Source organism: Nicotiana sylvestris, chromosome 6 (genome assembly GCF_000393655.2).
Source record: "Nicotiana sylvestris chromosome 6, ASM39365v2, whole genome shotgun sequence".
Lineage (NCBI taxonomy): Eukaryota > Viridiplantae > Streptophyta > Magnoliopsida > Solanales > Solanaceae > Nicotiana > Nicotiana sylvestris.
Genome location: NC_091062.1, coordinates 190,707,251 through 190,731,363, shown reverse-complemented (window position 1 = coordinate 190,731,363; position 24,113 = coordinate 190,707,251). Strand labels below are relative to the sequence as shown.

Here is a 24,113-nt window from a genome sequence, read left to right as displayed (position 1 = left end):
TCCACTCATGTGTGGCTTTGATTTGCTTTATCATTGAGATCATATTTGTCCATCAAATTCAGAGCTTTTGAAGACATTATACTGGCTTCTTAGCTCTAATGCCTTTTAGTTATGCTTTTTATTCTACTCTATGTTGTTAAGAGATGAATGTTTTCTAACTTTTGTACAAGAAGGAAATATGAGCCCTCCCTTATTTTACACTTGGATGGTGAGATGTCTATAGCTTTAATATAATAGGATCAACTTATGTTTAGGTTTTGGAATTCCGTCTCTAGTTGGGGGTTTTAAATCGGAAATATATGGTGTATGTTCATTTCTCTCAACCAGTTCATGTTCAAGGGAGGATGATCAAGTTGACCCGAACTTTCTCTTCTCTAAGGACAAGACATGTGCAACATTCACTGCGAATATTAGAGTTGAAAGTTAGTTCAGGGTGATCGAATGGACCCAAACTTTTGATCTCTTCTCTAAGGACGAAGCATATGCAACACATTCACTGTGGCTAGCAAGAACGTTGGAGTTGAAAATTAATTTAGAAGACCTCAGAATTTACAAGATACCAAAAAATAAAGAAGTATACATCAACTAATAAAGAAAATTTGAAAAAGGTCGCCGTCTGTGGGAATCGAACCCACGACCACATGGTTAAAAGCCATGCGCTCTACCAGCTGAGCTAAGACGGCTTGCTGGAATTGTCTATGTAACTATGATTTTGTTTTTGTTCTCTCATTTTTGCTACAAAAATATAATTACAGTTGCTAGCTAAGTATATAAAAAATACGCAGTGATTATATATAAAATACATATACTCCTATTATATATTATTATATACTCGTATAACAGAATATATTTTTTTTCTCTGTTAGTTTGAGAGAAGGCTATACTGCGTAAAAATTCCTATCAATATGCTGCAATGAGAGAGCCAAAAAATTCCTTAGACTCCTTGGCCCAAAATTAATTACCTCAAAATATGCTGCATTAATTCGTAACAAAAAGGCCGTGCAAGCTTGCAACAGTTCAACTAAAGTATTTTGTGAAAGAGAGAGAATAGTGAGAGAGCATTTGACATGATATATTTTGTGCGTTACTTTTTCAATTCAAACACCTAATAGGCTAATATTAACCTCTTACGAATAGCACGAGCTAGTCAGTTTTCGGACTGGTCATTTAAAAATAGTCAGCGTTTGTAAAGTCATTGAAAAATAGCCACTATTTTGCTAGAACACGAAAAGTTCCAGCATAATATACGGGAGATCGGTGCACCTGTGTATGAACTTCCAGCATATTATGCTGGAACTCCAACACGCGGAAAGTTCCAGTATATTATGTTGGACCGGTATATTATACTGGAACTCTAGTATAATATAATTATACTGGAACTCCAGTATATTATACTGGAGTATTTTTCCGGATTTTAAACAGTGTTTTCGTTCAGATTTATTTTTACATGAAAAGTAGCTAAATTTCGATTACTTTTGAAATTGTGGCTATTTTTGAAGTTATTTTTTAATTTCTCCCTTTCTTTTTTAGTCTTAAAAATAATTTTTTTAATATTTAGAAATAATTTAATTTTAAATTCTCATTTTATACGGAATAAGATTATTTACAACTACACAAATTAGATCATACATTTTAAAAGTCCTGTTATCTTGGTTAAATTTTGTATCCAATCAAAACGCATAAACTTTAGTAATTATTAAGCACATAAACTGATCAAATATTAAACGCATAAACTGAGGTGAGAGGATAAAATTCTGGTACCCTTGTTCCCCAAGCAGGGATGGGTCCAGTATGTTTTATCGGGGTTTGATCGAACTCAATAATTTTGATTCAAACTTTATATTTGTCTTAAAGAAAAATTTGAATATGCCAAATATTAGTTCAAAACGCATAAACTAAAAGAATTAGAACTGTGAACTCGTTAACTTTAAATTTTAAATCCGCTTCTATCTTTAGAATGCTTCAATAAAGTAACCGCGACATTATCATTAAGTTCCGCACTAGATCCACTCTTTTTAATTGAAATGGTAGGAAGAAAGAATTGAGGGAAACAAAGGACATGAAGACTGTCATTTAGCCTTTCTTTGTTTACGTAACACAAATGTCGATAAAATATTAAAATCCCAAGTAGCAACTTTTTTTCTCTATTTCTGGAGCGGAGCTACGAGTTCAGCCGGACCTAATATTTTTTGTGACCTAACCCCTACTCTGGAGCAGAGAGACTATTTTCAAATGTAAATCCGACATTCTTCCCTCCAAAAACTTTCCACCTTGTTCTTGGGGAGACTCGAACTCACAACCTTTTGGTTGGAAGTGGGGGTTGCTTACCATCAGAGCAACCCCTTTTGTTAAATTCTATATATATTAAAAATTAAATTTAAGTAGGTACAAAACTAAATTCAGAACACAATAAGTAAAACCTTATATCACTATTCTAGAATTTAAAGCCCTTAAAAACAATCCTGGAGTCCGTTTCTGCTCTATTTCCTAACTACTACTACTTGATCTGCTAGCTGCACATAATTCTACGCAATTACTCCCAGAGAAATCAGATGAATTTACTATCTCACTCAAAGCTCATTTTAATTATTGAATTCATAATTCAATATTATATGTGTATATTGAATTTCTTAATTTAATATATAAGGTCTAAGGAACATAATGAAATTCGTTTGAACTCGTATATAATACTCTAGCTCTGTCCCCCAAAAAAATGCTTTTGCAAACGGGTGCTCTTCAAAAAAGTGGTTTGAACTTGGTAATACTCCGTGCGATTGAAATGCTCGAGATTAACAAACATCATATTGATTTTTATTTTTATATATAAGAGATTCGAAATTAACGCACAAGATACTTTTCGCAAAATTACTTTTTCTATTTCAACTGCAAGTGAACATAGGAGATTATTTTCTCGTTTTCTACGTACTAACAGAATAAAAAATATGTTAAGATTAATTTAACTAGCTCCCACGATAAAAGGAAATTATTTAGTTGGTGAAATGTCTTAAATTTCAACCATAGGTTAGATATACAATGGTGCACTCCAATATATTAGGAAATCGAACGCTCTCTAAATACTTTGAAAATAGCGAAAGAAGTTTATATAAAGGAAAAAAACCAATCCTTCTATTTAGTGACAGAGCTAGGATTCAAGTTTATGAGTTCGAAATTCTAAGTATTTTAAGTAATTGAATTCTAAACTATTAAATTGTAAATAATCAATAAATTATTCAAGACAAATACAGGATTTGAACTAAAGTTACAGAGTTCGCCGAACACATATCCAGAACACTGAGTCCCCCTCCCCCCCCCCCCCCCAAATTTACATTCTGAGTTGCTCAAATTTCTAATCTTAAGATATTTTTGTCCATTTAAAGCTTTTGCTCTCTGCCCAGGTGACTGTTAAATATTACTGCAGAAATTGTGACAATTCCTCTTTTACAGCTTTGAATTGTTGCCTTCACCAAATAGACTTAGCAGTAACTGCTCCTCGGCGCCGTTGCAACAGTTCAAACCTACCATATCCAATTTAGGAGTCGTTTGATTGGAAAGATGTTATCACGGGATTAGTTATTCCACCTATTCACGAGAAAAAAAATATTACTCTCTGGATAACTAATCTCGTGATTAATTATACTATAGATTTCTTCCAACCAACATGAGTTAAACTTTTTTTTAAATTTAATTTCAGAATTAATTATTTTTTTTGTCCCTCATACCAAACGAGCCCTCCCAGTCCTTCTAGCCTGTTTGGGCATTCTTATTTTTTGCCAAAAAGTATTTCCCCCCCCATAATTAAGAAGTTTGATCAAGTTTTTAGAAGAAAAAAGTGTTTGTGAGTATGAAAAATAATACATGTATGAGCTTTGGTATTATCAATCTATTGTTTGGTACTCTTTTCGGTCCACTTTATTTGATTTTTTGGCTATTTTTAATATATATTAATGAATCCATATTTTAATATTAATTAATAATGAAATTGACCATACTAATCTTAATTTGTTCATTGAAAACATTACAGATACTTCTACACTCTTTACTCCAAGGGCAACTTTGGAAAAAAGAAATTAGTTCCTTCTTGATATTTGAAAAAATAAATATTATGGACCACAAAAAAAATGTCAAACAATCAAATTAAAGTATAGCGGAGAGAGAGTATTTTTCAACTTATGTATGACTAATACTTATACTCCCTTCTGTCCACAATAAGTGACTAATTTGCCTTTTTATTTTGGTCCAAAATAAGTGTCCATTTATATAATCAAGAAATAATTCAATTTGTTTTTACAAAATTACCCCTATGTACATATCCCTAAAAAAATTCTTACTCCTCACATAAAATATTTAATTAAGGGTAGTTTAGTCATACTAGGTATTTTTGTATAGAATTTAGTATTTTCTTAATAGGTGTACCAAAAGCAAATTGTCACTTATTGTGGGCCTGAGGGAGTATTAGTTACTATATATCATACTCAGTACTATTCTTACATACTAGCAAACTATGACATTAACAATTCATGATTTTTAATACATGGATAAGCATATATAAAGACAAAATCGTTCTTTCAATAATACATGGATAACCATTTGAAGGGTATTTTTGTGAACAAATAATTCTTATAAAAATTATGAAGTACATGCTATTTGTAACACACCAAATCGACAAGAAATAATCTTAATATAACTAATTTTAATGTTATTAATCTCAGCATTACTAATATATTTTATTTAATATTATTTTTATACGTCCTACAAAACGTACTATTTTCTAATGCATTTTACCACACAACTCGAAAAGTTTAAGAATGGTTAATGAATATGCACGAAGCACAAAGCTTTTCATTGTGACGCGTGTGGGGTTAAAAAGTATATTTTCAAACTTTTGAAACTTTCTTTAAATTCATGTTTTTGCATTTTAATTCTCAAAAGTAACAACTTTGTATTATACTATGATCCATGGGGATATACACTGTCTCAGTAAAGACCAAACAAATTGGAGAAAAAAAGTGTAGATAAATTCTCCAATTCCATAAAGCAAAAGGAGTAAAGCTGAATTTACTCCCTTACCTCCTCTCTGTCCCTCTTGTCTGCTATTCACATTTTTTATATCTGGGCTTTGGCTTCTTTCTCTGTTTCTCAGCTTTTGTTTCTATTCACCTCTCATGATTTTTCGAAAATCAATTTGATTTATCTTTAAAATTAAATTGGATTAAATTGTTTAGTATTTTAAATTAAAATTTGGATGTTCAAAACTATATGAAACATACTATACTTTCCAATTCTTCACACATTAATATGATAAAAAAATAGATATTAAAATGCTAGTCAAAGCTTTATATAGTTTGATTCTCAAGAAGCGAAATGCAAGACAAAATAGCACGAGCTAATCAGCTTTCGGACTGATAATTGAAAAATAGCCAGTATTTGTAAAATTATTGAAAAATAGCCACTATTTTACTGCAACACGGAAAGTTCCAACTTAATATACTGGAGATTGGAGCACTTGTGTATGACCTTCCAGCATATTATGTCGGAACTCCAGCACACGGAAAGTTCAAGCATAATGTACTGGAGATTGGAGCATATGTGTATGAACTTCCTGCATATTATGTTGGAACTCCAGCACACGAAAAGTTCCAGCATAATATACTGGAGATTGGAGCACCTATGTATGGACTTCCAACATATTATGTTGAAACTCTAGCACATTATAAATTTCCAACATGTTATACTGGAAAGTTCACATATAAAAAATTCGAACTCCTCACTATCTATATTCTCTTTCTTTTAAAACCCCACAAGGCACCAACAACAAAGACTCAATATGTAAAAGCCAATCAATTTTAGGGTCCCCTAAAAGATCCTCTCATTCCTCTATATTAATAAAATCTAGTTGTCCCATAACTATTTTTTGTACAATTTTGTGTTACAGGTAAAGAAAGTGACAAAATGCACATTAAGTTAAAACAAAATAAAAAATAAAAGTATGCTACCACCCAAGCGTGTTGTAATAAGGGGAGATTTGCAAAAATAGGGTTATTTAATGGTACCGTTTAAATTTTTACCTTTATTAAAAAAAGTTTTAAGAAAATAGCTTCCGCATCAGAATTTTGAATAGCCTGTTTAGACGAAAATTTGTATTATTATTTTATATAGTAGTATAAAATATGATTTTTGTTATGAGGTTAAAAAGTCTATCTCAACTTTGAAACTTTACCTTAAATTGGTGTCATTTACTCTTCGGGTCCACTTTAAGTGATTTTTTGGCTTCTTTTTATGGTTCATAATATTTAGGACCCCGTTTGATTATAGATTTTGCCAAATATTTTTTGGCAAATACATGTTTGTTCATAAATTTTATCCATATTTTGGCAAATTCCCAAATCCCAAAACCCAAATTTCTGGCCCAAAATATCACTATTAAATTTTTTTAAAATTTCACCAAACTTTTATATTTTATAAAAAAGCCCACCATTTATTATTTGTAATGATGTTGTTTCGTCTTCTCAGTCATCTGATAGCGTATTATGTAGTTCATTATAAAAATAATAATTTTGTGCCAAATTTATTTATGTTCAGGATTATGGTTTGTAATAATGCTAATGAATGTTATTGCTGAATGTACTCTTAGCTATTTGTGATAGTTTTTAGAACTTGTGGATATAAGTATATTTTATGGGTTTTTTAAAGTAAAATATGTTTTGAAAATTGATATCCAAACACAAATTTTTATCTTCAAATCAAACTTCACTCAAATCAGATTTTTCAAAATAAATTTAAAAATATATGACTAAACACTAGCTTAATTTTTTCCGGATATCAAGATAGAATTAATTTTTTCTTTCCAAAGTTGTCCTTGGAGTAAAGAGCTTAGGAATAGTTTGTTATATTTTCAATGAGCTAATTAAAGTTAATATGATCAATTTCATTATTAATTAACACTAAAAGGTGAATTTTTTAATACGTTAAAAAAACACTTAAAATGAATCGGAGAGAGTATTGATTTGAATTTTCACTGTGAGAAAGCAACAATAGTATATTACACTGTAAATGATAGTACCTCAGTATATACAGTGTCTCAACAAAGACCAAACAAATTGGAGAAAAAATATACTGTAAATAAATTCTCTCAATCCGTAAAGCAAAAAGAGTAAAAGCTGAATTTACTCTCTCTGTCCCTCTTGTCTGCTTCTCACATTCTTTCTCTGTTTCTCACCTTTTTTCTACAGTATAGTATCTCTTTGAATTTTCATTTTCTCACTGTCCTCTGTTCTCTCTCTTTTTTTCTTTTTTTTTTTACCTTTAAAAACCCATCAACAACATAAGGAAAACTCATTTCAGGTTCCTTTAAAAAAATCCTCCCATTCCCTCTTCATATTTATAAAAAGAGTCAACTTTGATCAATATCAAATATTCTACTGGTTTCTTTGCTATAGCACCAAAATGGATGTAAGTAACTCGTAATATCTTCTTTAATTTCCCTTTTGTTTATTTGTTAGATTATTCCAGGATATGAGATGTTGTCACCTTATATCATTTTAAGGACCCGTTTGTCTATTAAAATATTTTCCTTTTTTCGATTTTTTTTCTTCAAAAATATTTTTGTCCATAAAATTTTATAAGTTTTTAGAAATTTTTCGAAAATGAGTTTTTCAAAAGCAAAAAAATAATTTTGACCACTTTTTAAAATTTTTTAAAAGAAAATTCCTCACTCACAAAACAACAATATTTTTTTCGAGTGAAATGCTTATCCAAGCATAATTTCAAATAAGATTGACTTACCCAAAAGTCTATTTTTCATATGATATCAGAGTCCGACTCATCCATATTGTTATGTTTTCAATGTTGGACTATGTGTTATGATATACATAGTCCAATTTATAACCTAATAGTTTGGCCAAATATCCATTTTTTATTGTATTGTTGGAAAGTTATCTTTTTGAACAAGAGTTTATCAATGTTGATTTTCATTTTTTATTTTTGGTTCAAAACAGGAGAGTAACTATTACTTTAGGAGGAGCCATGTTCCAGCATTTGGTAGCTGGGATTGTAACAATAATGAAATTCCAATTCCTTTTACAGAGTGTTTTGAATCAGCAAGGCAAGCTGGTTTGTTTCACTACAGCTATTCTCATGACTCTGATTTGTATGTCACTGGTGATCTTTACCAGAATGATATTGTTACACCTACCATGATCGTTGTTCCTCGTCGTAAGGTAATATTTTTTTTACCTAGCTATACAGTATAATTTTTCCGCAAAAAAAATATTTATTGACAAAGGTGGCTCTTCAATTTATGAACATTAGCCTCTTAGCTCTCTATTATAACCAATGGCATAGCCATCTTTGTCCAAGAGATTGATACCCTTTATCAGAAAATGATGTGTAGCTAGATAGATTTTTTTGTTGTTATATATATACACACACATATATAAGCAGAGGGGAGCTAGGTTTTTCATTAAAGGGAGTCAAAATATAAAGAAATAAACTCACCAAGAAGTCGAGGTACACCCCTTGGGTGCATGTGGCTCCTCCACTGAGCAAAGGTAGAGCCACCTAACCCTGGAAAATTACACTGCGTAGCTAGGTAATTTTTTTAAAACTAAAATAAAAATTATATATATATGTTGAATCCTCTTAATTATTTGTGTATTTTTTTAAAATATTTTGACAGCCATTAGTAAAAAATCTCACTTCGTCACTGATCCCTTGGCTTTTATGTGGTTGCTTCTTTGAATATGCGCCACTTGTTATATCCATCGAAGAATAAAAAGGGAAAATGACATTGTATATTCGCTCTCAAAATAATAGCCGAAAAGGTGTGTGTGTATATATATATATATATATATAAACATTTTGTATATTATATACAAAAATTATATAAATTTTATACACTTTTTCGAATACTAAATATAAATGCGTGCTTAAAGTGATAATACCCTTCTAAATTAGTTGAACAAGCTTAGGTTACTATTGGATGTGATTTTCTCCTTTGTTTTTATAGTATATGAAGTGCAGAAGTTAATTGTAAAAGTGTGATTGGCAGAAAAAAGCAAGTTACAAAGAAGCAAGAAAAGAAGCATGGGTGATGTGTGATTTTGAGAAAGAACCACCCAGCCCTCTTCCTATATCTCCTCCAACTACTATAAGTGTGCCCAAAAAGCCTATTGATGAAGATCTCTACAAGATTTCCCCCGAGTTGCTCTATGCTAAGCCTACAAGGGTAGGTCCTTCTAACTTCTCCTATCTTTAGGCAGATTCAGGATTTTAATATAATAAGCTAAGTGTGTTTTGTCGAACCTGTTGTAACTTAGTTACTGACTTCTGTTGAACTCGTAACTTTTACTGTGGCTCCGGCCCTACTTCTATCCTTACCACAATCACTACTATCGGCGACCTAGACCTTGGTCGAGGCCGCTAGTAGTGATAGCTGATGAGTTGTAAATGGGTTTGAACAAAAATTTGTCACAACTCGATCCGCCTATATTTCTTGCAAAACAAAAACTAGTAGTTGCCTCTACCTTCCACTCTCTTCTATAGTGGCGAATTTAGGGTTTAAATTTAATGGGCTCAACTTTTAAGATTTTAGCGATGAAACATTTTACTGTTAAAATTATGGGTTCAAATGTAATACTTGTTGGGATTTTAGTAGATTTCTACATATATATTCATAATCTGTGTCATTAGTTGTGAGTTCAATTGAACCCGTAGCATAAAGGCTACAACCACTCTGCTCTCCTAGTTCTTCCTCCCATTCATGTTACCAGAAATGAAGGGACTTTTTGTGGGCCAAAAACTGAAAGGGATAGCCCTTCTTATGTGGTGTCAAACCATCTGATGAATAGTTCTGAAGTGACATTGCTTAAAGTGGTAATCTTTTTGACAGAGAAAAAGCAAAGAGAAGAGTGATTGATGAGTTCTAACGAAAATGGTACTATTAAAGATGATTACTTTTTGGTTTATTTAATTTTTATGCACTACATGTTAAAGTTTAATTAACAAGACAATCTCATTTATATAGAAAAAAGATTTTTTGAAAACTCCTTTTCCTGAGATTACAATATGCAACCTTATTGAAGTGTCAATACTTTTTCCTTGTGCTAAAACTTTTCCTTTGATTTATTTAAATTCTTTTCAGAAGGGCGTCCGGGCTATCATCTCGAGCTGTTTGCGGCCTTCTTGTGCTTGTTGAACATGGTGCAAGCAAAAGAAGAGAAAATCCAGAAAGTATAGAACTAGTAGTTTGTCTGCATGGTGATTTTGTCTATATTTATAGTTATGTTTGGAGTCTTTTGTTGGGTTTAAACCAGTAAAAAATGGCCCAAAAAAGAAGAAAGAATCTTCTCCTTTCTTCTCTACATTGCTAAACGTATGTTTCTTCTTGGAAGTATTTTGATGTCCTAGTACTATGTAGTGTTTAAGGGGAGCTTTAGAGCACCGGTAGAGTTGTTTTCATGTGATTTATAGATTACGGGTTTGAGCCGTAGAATTAGCTATTAATGCTTGCATCAGACCCTTACATGGCCCTTCCTTGAATCCTGTATAAACACATAATTTTTCGTGCACCGTGGAACCCTTTAGTACTATACTAGGGTTGGCTTTTATAATTTAAAAAATCTTGAGGTACTGTGTGGGAAATTGGCATTACAAGGATATATTAATGTATGAGAAAAAAGAGAAATCTCTCCCTCGTGTCTTTATTTATGGTGCCCTGTGCATTTTCAGTTTTCGAATCTTCTTTTGTAAGATCGTTTTACTCTGGCGTTTTATTAATTATCAATTAAAGTGTCAATTAGCTAACTGAACCAAATTTTGGAGGTATCTAACATTCATTTGTTAATGCTTAAAGAAAATATTTCCCGTTTGTGTTCCGAAGAAAAGAACATGCTACACTGATTGTGTATTTTAACTTAAATCCATATATAAAACCATAAAACTTCGATTCAGACTAATCATCATGTCTAAACTAAAAGTGGGTTTATGGTCTTATTGGAAACATCTTTATACTTGCCTTGTCTTTCCCCATGGAGGCTTTTCTCTTTTTCTTTCTTTTGATCATAATAGGAAAACTAACCTACATTGTAAGAAAGGATCAATAACTCCACTACTTTTTGCTTTTGCCCGTCTATATGGATTAACACTGAAACAAAAGGTTGATTAAAAGGCTGTAATGAGTGATTCATCAAAAGAAGCAACAAAAACAACTTTAGTTGACTAAAGAGGAAGTAAAGATATAAATCAAAGAGACTATTTCACACTAGTAAAGCGACAAATGGTCTAAGAATATCCCATCTCGTCAGACAATACCCAAATAATTGTACAATGCCTCTCTTTGTCAATGCAACGAACATTTCATTCAGAAAAAGACATAAAGTAGCTCTCTAGGTCCGAACTATTAGTTAAAAACCTATTTTGAAAAGGATCTTATGTTTTGTGCTTAATACATCTTCTTGGAAATATTAACTGCGGCTAAAACTGGAGATTCTGGAAATGGTACAGCGCATTAGAATACCAATCCCTTTTCGAACACATTTTCATGACGTGCATACAAGATAACTAGTGCAGGTTACGTATTTAGTAATTGTACCATATGAATCATGAGGCTAAAGTCCCATCACAATGCTGAAAAATGTTGGACTGAAGGCAGGAAAGAAGAAACAGGGCTACATACATGCTCAAATATATCAAAAATGAAGAAACCGACTACGTACAAAGCACAATATACAAGGAAAAGCAACTATGACGATTGCAAAGCCCCAACACTTGCAGCAAATTCCATGACCTTGTTTCTTAAGCGCTCAGGGTAGCAGAAGAAATCAACAAAAACTCGCCTCTCGATTGTCTTCTCTGCTTTTTGATGTCTGTAAATCTGTTTTATGACGAGGTTATCATTTATTAGTTTTCATCTTCAAGAAATATAGAGCATAAAAAAGAGTGATCACGTGCTTTTTCTTAAGATATCAAATACACAGGAACCATCTGATAAATAAAACAGCACCAGAAATTAGCGATGGTGTCTATTTAGAGACAGAAATAAGAAGACTCAAGCTAAAAGCTTACCTCATTCTTCTTCAGATGTTCACTGGTCACATCTTCAATGGCACGAGAAAGATTTTTATTGTAGTCTTCCAATGTTGCTAGCTGCTTCATTAGTGTCTATAGAGGGAAGGACATAAATGAGAAGTAAGAGTAAAAATCTTCAGAGTTGAACAGAATAAGGAACTGATGCGCTCAGCAAGTAACCATTCAATATTATGCGCAAAAATAATAATAATAATAATAAAAATTTATAAGTCTAATTTCAGAACCTCCTAACTTTATGAGATATAAGTGGAGGTCCATCTTATATGACTATTCATATGACTTAAAAGAGTGAGGTAAGCTATGCAATCAAGAACATATTTCTTTTCAAGAAGCAAAAGATAGTGGTATATCAGAGCCCACAAAAGAAAAAGAGTGCTCAATTATAACACATACATTATGGAGAGCAGAGTGAAAAAACTTCATTAAATAAATAGATACTCCTATTCAATAGCAAGATATATTGTTCTCCATGTATTAGTCCAAGTTGAAGAATCTAAAAGTCCACTTTGGATACAGTGATTAGTTAAGCAGTCAGAAGGAAATAATATCTCGAAGCCTTTGAGCAAACAGAAAGAAGAGGGGAGGGGGGGGGGGAGAGAGAGAGATCATATTTACATACAGCAAAGGCATAACGGCAAAAAATCTACCTGAGGAGTTAAAATTGGTTGAGCAGTTGTTGATGAAGCAAACAATAGCTGCTGCAAACTTTGAAGAAGAGTGCACCTAATATATGACGTATAAGAAGGATATAAGATGCTTTGACACTATGACATGTTTATGTATCAAATCACCATTAATATCAATTAGATTACTGAAATGTCATTATGAAGGTGCAGAACTCCTTGCTGAATGTAAAAGCTAAGGAAAATTCAGATAACAAACTTCTTTGAAATATTAATTAGACAGGAAGACGTCAAACCACAAAAATAGATCGTGAGTTGCAGGTTCAAGCATCAATTGAACACTAAAAAGGTGAAAGAAATATGGTTTATGCAAAACGGAATGATTCTTGGCCACCCATACTACATGGTGACCTTAAAGCAATTTCTTAAGAGATTCGAGTAGACAACCAACACAAAAGATTTCAACAGACTTCTTAAACATTATTGGTCCAAAACTCCCATCTTCCATGAACAATCACTGCAAACACAACCTCACGGATCTTTCCAAACATTCACAACCAGTATCCTAAGAAACTCAAATATGTTGACTAGATCCTAGTTACATGTCCTTGTAACTCCAGCAAGTCATCACTTGTAAATGAAGACGTGCCTGACGACTGGTCAGAAAATCAGAAAGAGACGCTACATAACTTGACAATTTTGCTAGTGTGTGCGCAAATACCTTATACAATTATAATGAGCTAGAAACAGATTGATAGGCATACAGAAATAGTATTTGACGGATTTATTTTTCCCTGACAGCACTGATTTATCAGGATTACACATGGTTGATAATTTGGTGTTGGCTTAGGATAAAAACTAGAATAAAGCGGATAACAATGTGTTGGCAGTGCCACATTGGGCCATGTAAGAGCATATTGTGCACTAAATCTAATTCTAATGTTTCAAAGCTGTCCCCAATATGATTAATATTGTCAAAATAACAGAAGAGAAGCAATAGAGACTGGTATAACTCGACAGAATTGAGAACTTACAGTTTGTTTATACATGTATCTCTATCCTGAGGAAGGGTGTGTTCAAGGTCATATTGTAAAGACATCAGATCTGAACGAAGGCTTGATATCTGTTGAACAATGCCAGGTGCCGATACATATGTTGATGGACCAGCTTGAATATCTGGAAAAAATCAATTAGTATGAACAACCAAAAAAAACTTAGTAATATTTCAAAGTCCAGATCCGTTACTTGAATATAAACTTAATAGGTCTCTGATGCCATGAAGAAATGTGTCACGATCATCCACTGCTCCTTGTTCTTGAACATCAGATGCAGCTTGAATCAGTGCCATGCATCGACCCTAAAATAAAAAAGTTGCATGAGTGGACAACTATGAAATCAAACATGAATATGGTACTCCTATGTCCAAATTAAAATGAAAATTTTCTTTTATGAGGCATCAAAGGTATAACCATCTTGTGTCCATATTTCAATCGGCGTCCTACATTGCCCTCGCCCCTCTTAAACATGCATCAACCAATAACACCACCTCCCAAATTCTAGTTTCTTACCCTCGATCCCAAATTAATTGGAGTCATCTATATGAATCCGTTGTATCCACTCAATTCTATTCAGCTACATTTTATGTGCTTCATAAAATTCAGATTTTAAGTTCCACGCGAACATGGCATTTTTGTTGTAAGAATTTTATATTCAATGTTCCAGCTTTATCCCTTTTAAGTTTTATCCTTCAATTTAAAAGAATCAAAGAAAATTATGAAAGTCAAAATTCATTTGGCTGGCTTAGGGACGTTAAGTATTGAAAGTTGAATAAGGCTTAAAATATGGGAGAAGGGAAGAACAAAATCAAACTGGTGAAGGTTCTTCAGGTTCAATTCAAGTCTTGTGACATGACTCATTCTACACATACATACCACTCTGCCTTTTGTTGCTGACAGGTATCCATGCAGCTCAGACTCCATAACTTTAAGCAATGAAAATGCCCCAAGCATGGTCTTCTTTTCCAACTGACATGCTACTTTCAGGAATTGATGCCTTGCAACATGATTAATCAGATGATTTATGAACTGCAAAGAAACCATAATTAAGTAAGAAGTACAAGAATTTCTAAGCATCAAAGTACTAAATTAGATACCCAGAGGTAGCTAAAAATTGGAACCCAGAATAAAATGATATTAGAAATGTTGCATGACAAAATAGCAAAAGCGAGCCATTAATATTTGCTCCTTATGATGGTTGTTAGTTGAAGAAATAAAGAAAATAACGGTATAGAAACACATCACTCTGTCTTACACATACCGCTTTTTGCCGATTAATGTAGAATTCTTGGCGCATGACCTTTAGATCATAATCCCCTACACATTCCAAAAAATATAGCATCCATCAGAAAAATATATGCTAACAAAAATTTAAGATCACAATGTCAGACGACAATATTATTACCTTCCAAGATGTATGTGTCTTGTAGTTGAGCCAGCTCCCAACAAAGATCAGGAATAGTCTAAAAGAAGAATTGCAGTAGGTAATATGCCCAACTATAACATCAAAAGCTAAAGACATCAGGGGATTCTTGAAGAGGTTGTGATGAAATTTAGAATATGTTTGTTCATTATATATCGATCACTCGAGCTGATATTGAAGCAATCATCTAATCAACAATCTGATAACGCTATCTGACAACTTCTCTTGTTTCATGACTATATAAATTATGTAATAAATAGCTGAACTATGACCAGACAAGATAATCCATGGGTGCTAGACAAACCTCTGATAATAACTTCTCTTCTTTGCGATATAAAATTGAAATTTCTCCAACCAGTTCAGCATGTTTTCTCCTGCACAGAGATAAAGAATTCTATGATAAAGTAGCCCACAAGCAAGGATATAACATTCAGTGAAAGGAAAATTAGGATGTCCATTTTCAGAACTAATATGTTTACTAAAAGGCAGAGAATCACTGAATAAAGATAGAGACCAACAACTACAAAGTTTGCCAACAGGTCGTAGATAAATAAAACTATTTGGGGATGTCACAAAATGAAAAGGAGCTAGCTTTCAACGCAGATTTTCAACATTGCAGTTTTTTCTGTTAATCTATTCCTCGTTATTATGATTTCCTTTTCCTCGTTAACCAAAAAGCTGTCGTACCTGTGGCGGATCCTCCAAAATGCACTACTTTTGGAGGATCCGACACACACCGGGCAACATTTTCGGAGAGTATGAGCAACATAGCTCGTTATTATGATTTTCTTTGGTTCGTTGAATTATCACTGCAAGAGGTCTCCCACTCTCTCCCTGCAGGTAGAAGCTAGTATTCTACAGTGGGAACGTGATAGTTAATGCACAGAAAAACAAAATGCCATGCCATGACAGAACAGACCTCAAAATATTATTTGGGATTGTGCAAGCGACGTAAAATAAGTAAATAGTGAAGCGTGCAACATAAAAAAGTAAATAAATTAAGCAAGCAAGATCTGCAGAACAAAATGGAGATTCTTAACCCTATAGTACACTTAATTTCCAGTTTCAATTTTTTAAAGATTTCTTTTCTTTTTTGTGGGGTGTTCTGGGGGGGGGGGGTGAGTTTAAATGAATGCCTTTTGCATAACTAAGTTTCCTTGAATAGTCTTGATATTATCACAATCCATAGCAACTGTTATTGCAAATATAATAAACTTCTTTGGTAAGAAATCAAGCTTTCAGAATGCACACGCAATTGAAATAACTAAGATGTGATGTCATACTGTTACCCCTAAGAGTAAAATATACAAAACCCTTCATGGCCTCATTGAATGGCCACACGTCACTAAGAGCATAGTGCAATAATCCAACTTTGAACAATACCATGAACACGAACAACAAGAAAGAATATCAGTTCTAGAAGTAGAAGAGTGCAAATGACATCTACCGAAGAGAATGAAGGTCCAAATGAATGTGAGCCTCATCTGATGTCACTTGACCCTTAAGCGCAGTAAGAATAGCTTGTTGCTTAGCATTCTCAACTTGAGCTTCTATCCATTGCCTCTCACTTGGACCAAATCTGTCACAAAAAAGGCAACCATAAAGTTGGGTAGACAATCTTTTCTTGAAGGACTCAGAGATGCTTCACAGTTGAAATTCAGGGAAGTACTTCAAAGTAGTTAAAACTGATGCTAAATTTCTATATTTGCATACTATAGGAACCACCAAAGTAAAATTCTTCAACTTCTGACTTTATATGACAATTAATATAGATGGCTAAGCATCCTGTTTCAGGAATGTCGCATAATATTAGGATACATCCCAATAAAAGCCAAAACATTCAATAGGAAAGAGGTAATATAAAAAGTTGAGAAACATTTAAACAGAAAGACTGAAAGAGAACTCCTATATTGGCCATGAAAGACGTCTTTACACTTCTAGTCTAATACATACTTCACTTAGATTAAACCAAAAGAAATGGTGCATACATGGAGCGAAGGCGTTGCAATTCAGAAACACGCTGGTGGTGTGACTTTTCCAGATCTGCCATGTCACAATGCAACATATTTCAAAATCAACCAAACAACCACACAAAATAGCTGAAGCTAATTCTTAGGACAAGAAGCCTCGCTATCAATAAGTACACGAGCAAATCCACACACAAACATATGCTCGACTTGCAGAAAAAACTAATGCGAAAGGAGGTATAGGAATGTAAATACCTCGTAGTAAAACGTTTGATATGTCATTGAGGCTAACCCATGAACATTTTGACTTTCCCTCCTCTGCAACTAATCTGTAAGGACCCTAAACCACAATGAACCAATAATAGCAATGTCAAGTCACTGAAATCCTATAAAATAGATCTGGAAAGAGCAGATTAAAAGGAAAGGCCAAGATTTTCAGCTATACAAACGAACATTATAATGGTTGGATGGATGACGCGGGCCGGGCCATCTAAGGCCAATCCACCAAATGGGATAACAACTACGTGTGCACAAAGTTGAAGACTCAACATAAACTATTGAATATGGCATTTAGATAATAACCCGACCTAGCATTCTCAACAAACAATCAGCTGAACCCTTAAATCAAAGTTGTACCATAAGAGCACAAAAATTTGAGTAATTGAGATACTAGAGAATCTGGAAAGAGCGGATTAGAAGAAACAGCTCAGGGCTTTGGCCAGGCAAAGGGACATTCTGAAAATTGGCAGGAAAAGTACAGCTGGTCATCCTAAGCCCAATTCATTGTCGGTACTGCATACTATAAAGTTCAACATCTAAAAGTAAGATCGCATATTATGTACTATACAGCAAGAAACACAAGTCCCAAAGTAAGCCTTCCCATATTTGTAGAGCTGAGAGAATAAACTCAACATTAATGATATAACTCAGAATAAGACCATGTATTGGCTCGTTTTACGAATTCTATCTCTAAAATAAGAGAAGTTCCGAGGAAGGAAGTGATACATTAAAGGTGAATATTTGAATGTTAAGATTACGACCTTCTTGGCATTATGGAAGTCCGACCTAAAAGAATTTATGGATCAACAACAGGTAAAAAAGTAACAGGGAGACACTAAAGCAAAATCAGTTCACAGTTATGCATTATGTCAAAATCGTTTGCAAGCTTTACCTTGTATGTTGGTGACATAACCCAAATTCTATGTCTACTGTTTGATGAGTTCCCAAATATGCGTGACATTATTTGATTTGGAGCTAGAAACACTTTGCTAAACATCTTGTAATATAGTATGATACCATGGTGTATCAGGGTGAAGAAGATAAAAATGCTCACAATGGAAAGAAACAAGAAAATAATAATCCAAACGTACTGTATCTAGATGCTTGGTAAACCATTGATTTAACTCCTTTACACAAGATGCATCCACCAACAGATATGCATGGAAGTCCGAGTAAGAAAGGTATATTCCATCTTCTACAATAAAAAAGAATTTGGAATATCAAAGAATAGTCACAGTAGTAAAAACTGGATAAAGAATTCAAATTAGATTCTTAACTCCCTCATTTTAATTAAGTTACTAATTGTCCCACGTGGATTGTGTAAGGAACTCTATAAGAATCTTTACGGACTTGGGCCGCTCCAACAATTACTTTCCAAGCAAAGATGAATCATAGTTCATAGAATATAACACGGAAAGGGAAGCAGAATTTGCTCAATTCAAATTCTCATTTGACCTGCTAATCTTAATCAAGTTGGAATCTTGAATCCAAGTGAGCTAAGCAATAGACCTTTACAGCTAGTCTGATTAAGATATGCAGCATATTTATAGAGTATACATAAGATATGTGCACAAACACATCATTTTTAAAAGCAAAGCAGTAACCAGCAGCACTCTTCTTGTAAAAGCATAATCCCATCATTATTGGAGAATCTAAGTTGTCATTACAGTTTAAGCATTAGAATCTACAAAAGATCTACAGGAGAGTGACATTCAAAACCAAAGCGTTAGGAAATCTTCTAATTAATATATACGCCACACAAACCCTTTAATCAATAAGAGAAATTTTCTGAACAGTCATATGAAAAAAATTCAAGTACCATCCCCTGAATGATAGTGTGCCAACTCCTGCGCAGTAGAAGCCATCCTTCCAAGAACTGCATTCATCTGTGTGCAGTGAAGCATTTTAGGAACCATATAAAAATATAATATCATTATATGTACATTTCCCAGTGAAAGTAGATAAATGTTCAGTTGTCAGATTAACAACTTCAATCTGCCACTTAAACAAGCCAAGAACTACTATTTTTCTCATCCTCTTCTCAAGTTGTCAGCTATCAAAATAGCATTTTGAGCTTTGCTTCGTTGAGTTGCAGGTAAAGCAAAGGAAGAGTTTACTGCGAACCTGCCTACATAATCGTCAGGCCACACTGTCTTTAAAATATCTCGCCTCAACTGTATCATCAATAGCAACCTTACATGTGCAGCCATAATAGGAGATGATATTGTTTGTATAGACTGCATGTCAACTATGCAAATAAGATAAACTAACTTGCATTTAACTGTCGTACCTCTAAATTCCTTGCTGAAAGGCTATCATCTGTGGTAGCCTGCTGTCCATTGAGAATAGAAGTTGCTGCAACTCGAGCTCTTCTTCCCTGAATCAATGCAGAAGCCTGGCCCGTGAGCATATCATATTGAGACTGCAGTCGTCTCAGCTGTTTCTGCAACTCCAATTCCTCAGCTTTTAATGCTAAAGTTGCATCTCTGAAGATTAAGCAAACCATCAATATCAGAGAAAAACAGAGCAAACGTAAAAACAAATCTGCTGAAACCAATTCATTTTAACATAGAAAGGAGCAAAGATGAAGCATAAGCAGAATTATGTCAAAAACAAAATACTAAACAAGTTTACATTTTACTATTTACCAAAAAAAATGAGAGAGAGATATAACATCTTGTGCACACTAAACTGCTTTTAACAATTCTCTGGTATCTAAGCTGCCTCTTCATGCGCAGATTCTAATTGTGGAATAAAGATTATCCAGAAGTGAAGATTGATCAGATCAAAGAAAAGAGGGGGGGGGTTGATAAGCTACTGCTATTGCACTTGAGGCGAGTACAATAATGTATCCTTCACATATCTATGATCAGGCCCCAATCGCATCATGCATTCCATAATATTTCCAGAAACACAACTTAATATCTGAGGCGTGCACTCATAGATAACTGTTTGACTAATTTTCTTAGCTAAAGGAACTTATGTTACATCAGGAGTAAATAAAATGCTGGAACGGTGAAAAAGCTGAGAGTATAGGTACACCACAATAGGAATGTGACTCGTTCAGAAACTAGAACTAACTCAACAACGTAATTTGATCATTTATACACACTCAAACTTCGAGGATAAAACAGTGAGCATTTAGCAATAAAGAAGAACAGATCTAAGAGACAATAGCCATCACCGTATATCCTTCAATCCTTCTTCACTTCCGAAATTGCATCATGCATTCCATAATATTTCCAGAAACACAACTTAATATCGGAGGTGTGAACTCATAGATAACTGTTTGACTAATTTTCTTAGCTAAAGGAACTTATGTTACATCAGGAGTAAATAAAATGCTGGAACGGTGAAAAAGGTGAGAGTATAGGTACACCACAATGTGAACGTGACTCGTTCAGAAACTAGAATTAACTCAACAATGTAATTTGATCATTTATACACACTCAAACTTCGAGGATAAAACAGTAAACATTTAGCAATAAAGAAGAACAGATCTAAGAGACAATAGCCATCACCGTATATCCTTCAATCCTTCTTCACTTCCGAAAACTGCCTCTTGGTTTTCTCTCCTTGTTGAGAAGGCCGAAATGCTGTCATAAGCAAAGTCTAGATCTTCTCCCTGAGACGTCACGGCACAAATAACGGTGTTTATGTACACATAGTGGCAAGAATGAATAAAGGAAGAAATGATAGAAAAATCTTCAACTTCTATTAAATGAAAACTCCTTGTTACATATCCCCTTTTGAAAATCCACAATGCCCCCCCTCCCCCAAACAAACAGAGTGAAAAGATACAATGAGACGAAAGAATCTAAAGGTTGACAAATGACAAGTTATTATCAATAGTAATTTGTTTGCCATTAACTGAGAATGCAGTTTCAAGATATTAAGATACTCATCTTGCAACTGTGAACCTCCGCAAACTTTTTCCTCTCTTCTGAAAGCACCCGAAGTGAACTTTGAAAAAACTGGACAAATAGGTATGTGCTTTCTAACAACTGAGATAAGGAGTACGCATTATCCAAATCCCCTAACTAATATACATCAGCGTTTGTCAGATATACCATAGGAGGCACTAAGGAATCTTTAACTATACCACCAAATTCTTGAGTTTCAACTAGACTGCACTAAATTTTATTTTAATATGAAATGGTAGTTTCCCTCAAAAAATTTCTGCTTTTTTTCTTTTGGGGGGAGGGGGGGGTTGATTGAGGATGTGAAAAGGCATGAAATCGTACCTCCAACAGTTTCTCTTCCTGTAAAAGCTGCTCATACCTAGTTTACAAGAGAGGAAAATATTTGCAAGGATGAATAACGTGTTCCATGTATTGAAGTAGAGAATTCTGATGAATGCAAGAAAATAAATTGGCTAGAAGAATAGGATAGACAGTCTAAAATTGTAAAAACAAGATGAATTCTTTAAGTAATGTGTTGTCAAGAGATGTCATTTCAAGCAACTAAAACGCTTCGGATTCTGATTGATTGAGAACGAGGATAGAGTCATATCGACCAGTATATACTCCTTTTCTCTTTTTCATATGATTATTTCTTATCAAGAAAGGGAAAAATAAGTGAAAAACGAACATAGGCCTATAGTGATCATGACCGCGAGATCTAAATTAAAAAGATATTAGTAACTAATAAACGCATAAACCAAGTCGCGAACAAAATACATACACAGCAATTCATAAGGGAAAATTCAAGAGATAATCAACAGCTACTACTATTACGCCTCAATCCTAGGCAAGCTCACGAGATAATGAAAGTTGAAAATACTTCTCAGTAGAAAACTCAAGATTACCAATATGCATTCTCCTTGAAACTATAAACTCAACAATTACATCTAATCAATTATTCTAAAACTTCTATAGCCAATGTCCAAGCCATTTTTTTTATTTTTATTTTTAAAAAAAGGAGAAGGAAAATCCACTACACAAAGTCTTGCAAATATTCTCCTATTCATTCAGGATAAAACCCAAAGTAAAGTAATCACAATTATGGTATCATGCCCATTAAGGATATATAAGACTTCGAAATGACATTGCTTAGTAACTTTGAACAATTTCAACACTCAGATAAAATTATACATACATGACACAACTAAAATGGCACTGCTTAGTAACTTTGCAAATTAGAGAACACATTAAACTGATGAATAAACAACAAATTTAACAAGAAAATAGATACTAACAGCTTCTGTCTACTGACATATAGAAGTGTATAATTCCATAATCTCTTGAGACGTTCAATTTTCACACTTACACGAAATTATTCACGCAACTAAAGCAGTCATGTAGCTAAAATGAAATTGCTTAGTGACTTTGAAAAGTAGGGGAAAAAATTACACAATAATCAGATGTAGGAAACAACATATTTAGATACTAGCTTGATACTTAGTACAGCTTCCGATCCAAAAACAAGTGAGCTCTAAATTACATTTTTATCTCAAATTTGGACGCACAGATGACATTATATACACAAAACCAAAGAAATTTTGTAGAATGTAGGAAGATAAACTGATAGCCAAAAAAAAAAGGAGTGACTTACTGTGTAACTTCGGATGGGGAAAGGACATTAGAAGGGCGAAGGCTAGAGCAAAGCCAATCGAGGACAGGTCGAGCGTCGTCGTATTGGAAAGGCCACTCGAAACTATCAGGATCAAGTAATTCGTGACCTTCGTAACCCAATTCCCCAAGCAATGCGCATAATCGCGCACCGCTCATGCTTCACTGTTGTGCTGTAGATGTTTAGATCGGAGTGTCAATTGGTTAAAAACGCCGCCGAAAGTGATGTCGCTTGGCGCCGGCAGTGACCTAATTTGAGAGATTTTTGGCTGACGAGAGAAATTTGAAATGCTACTCGCACAGTCGCACTACTACCTGTTAACTGAATTAGAGATGATGCTTCGAATTTAATTTTCTTTTTCCCTCTTCTTCTTCCTCTCTTTTTTTTTTAAAAAAAGAAAGACAATATGTCAATTAATCTGCGAAAACAAAAATCACTAGCCTTAATTTTCTTTTGTTGTGGTTTGGGAGTGGATTCCTGGTTGATGAGGAGGATAACATAGAGGATGTGAGTGTTTTCGAGGAATTAAGACCCACAACTAAATTAACAAGTCAAAGTTATACTCGTTAGACTGTAATTCCAATTTTGAATTAGGGCATAAATATTGCTTTTTCACTTAAAATATGTTATTTTTTGACATTTTTGCAAAATTAAATGGCCATTGAAACATCCACAATATTTTATAATTAGTTGTTATTATATCAATTGTGTTATGAAATATAACTCAAAGTAACAATATGGAACAAGAAAATAAAGCAATTTAGTAAAACATGAACAAGAAATGGAGATAGAGAGAAGGAAAGATTTTCTTCTTCAAATTGTGTGTATTTTCTTATCTATTACAAGGCCTTTATATAGGCATAAAAAGTGAATAAAATATGTCATGGAATATGTCATTGAACATACAAAATATGTCATTGAATATGTCATTAAGCATTTGAGATGAAGATCATGGAAGAAGAGTAGACATCCACCATAATATGATATTTATCATAACACTCCCCCTTGGATGTCCAAAGATAATGTGCCTCGTTAAAACCTTACTAGGCAAAAACCCTATGGGGAAAAAAATCCTAGTGAAGGAAAAAGAGTACACATGTTTAGAAATACG

General features: G+C 33.6%; 2 protein-coding genes and 1 non-coding gene across 3 annotated transcripts; 1 reads left to right on the top strand and 2 right to left on the bottom strand.

Moving 5' to 3' along the window:
- Nucleotides 1-610: 610 nt before the first annotated feature.
- On the bottom strand, nucleotides 611-683 carry TRNAK-UUU (transfer RNA lysine (anticodon UUU)). Its single transcript has one exon. It is a non-coding gene; the product is annotated as a tRNA-Lys (tRNA).
- Nucleotides 684-7,230: 6,547 nt separating this feature from the next.
- Nucleotides 7,231-10,565, top strand: LOC104241894 (uncharacterized). The gene is made up of 4 exons (XM_009796855.2): nucleotides 7,231-7,449; nucleotides 7,995-8,216; nucleotides 9,047-9,223; nucleotides 10,139-10,565. Exons 1-4 carry the CDS (start codon nucleotides 7,444-7,446, stop codon nucleotides 10,190-10,192), a joined length of 459 nt encoding a protein of 152 aa, XP_009795157.1. The 5' UTR covers nucleotides 7,231-7,443; the 3' UTR covers nucleotides 10,193-10,565.
- Nucleotides 10,566-11,482: 917 nt separating this feature from the next.
- Nucleotides 11,483-23,554, bottom strand: LOC104241893 (AUGMIN subunit 3). The gene is made up of 18 exons (XM_009796853.2): nucleotides 22,985-23,554; nucleotides 21,676-21,712; nucleotides 20,953-21,056; nucleotides 19,722-19,917; nucleotides 19,251-19,317; nucleotides 18,523-18,626; nucleotides 17,408-17,492; nucleotides 17,174-17,228; nucleotides 16,633-16,764; nucleotides 15,490-15,559; nucleotides 15,168-15,225; nucleotides 15,024-15,079; nucleotides 14,639-14,791; nucleotides 13,953-14,064; nucleotides 13,742-13,883; nucleotides 12,732-12,807; nucleotides 12,061-12,156; nucleotides 11,483-11,869 (listed from the first exon to the last, which is right to left on the bottom strand). Exons 1-18 carry the CDS (start codon nucleotides 23,158-23,160, stop codon nucleotides 11,738-11,740), a joined length of 1,851 nt encoding a protein of 616 aa, XP_009795155.1. The 5' UTR covers nucleotides 23,161-23,554; the 3' UTR covers nucleotides 11,483-11,737.
- Between the last annotated feature and the right edge of the window lie 559 nt (nucleotides 23,555-24,113).

What these genes read in the sequence shown, in the direction of transcription:
- LOC104241893 (XM_009796853.2), bottom strand. Translation starts at nt 23,160, where the DNA reads ATGAGCGGTGCGCGATTATGCGCATTGCTTGGGGAATTGGGTTACGAA. An exon ending in AAGAGAAGTTATTATCAGAG is followed by an intron (nt 15,226 to 15,489) that starts GTTTGTCTAGCA and finishes TTCTTCTTTTAG; the next exon opens with ACTATTCCTGATCTTTGTTG. An exon ending in GATACATGTATAAACAAACT is followed by an intron (nt 12,808 to 13,741) that starts GTAAGTTCTCAA and finishes GTCATATATTAG; the next exon opens with GTGCACTCTTCTTCAAAGTT.
- LOC104241894 (XM_009796855.2), top strand. An exon ending in TCGTTGTTCCTCGTCGTAAG is followed by an intron (nt 8,217 to 9,046) that starts GTAATATTTTTT and finishes TGTGATTGGCAG; the next exon opens with AAAAAAGCAAGTTACAAAGA. An exon ending in TCTATGCTAAGCCTACAAGG is followed by an intron (nt 9,224 to 10,138) that starts GTAGGTCCTTCT and finishes AATTCTTTTCAG; the next exon opens with AAGGGCGTCCGGGCTATCAT.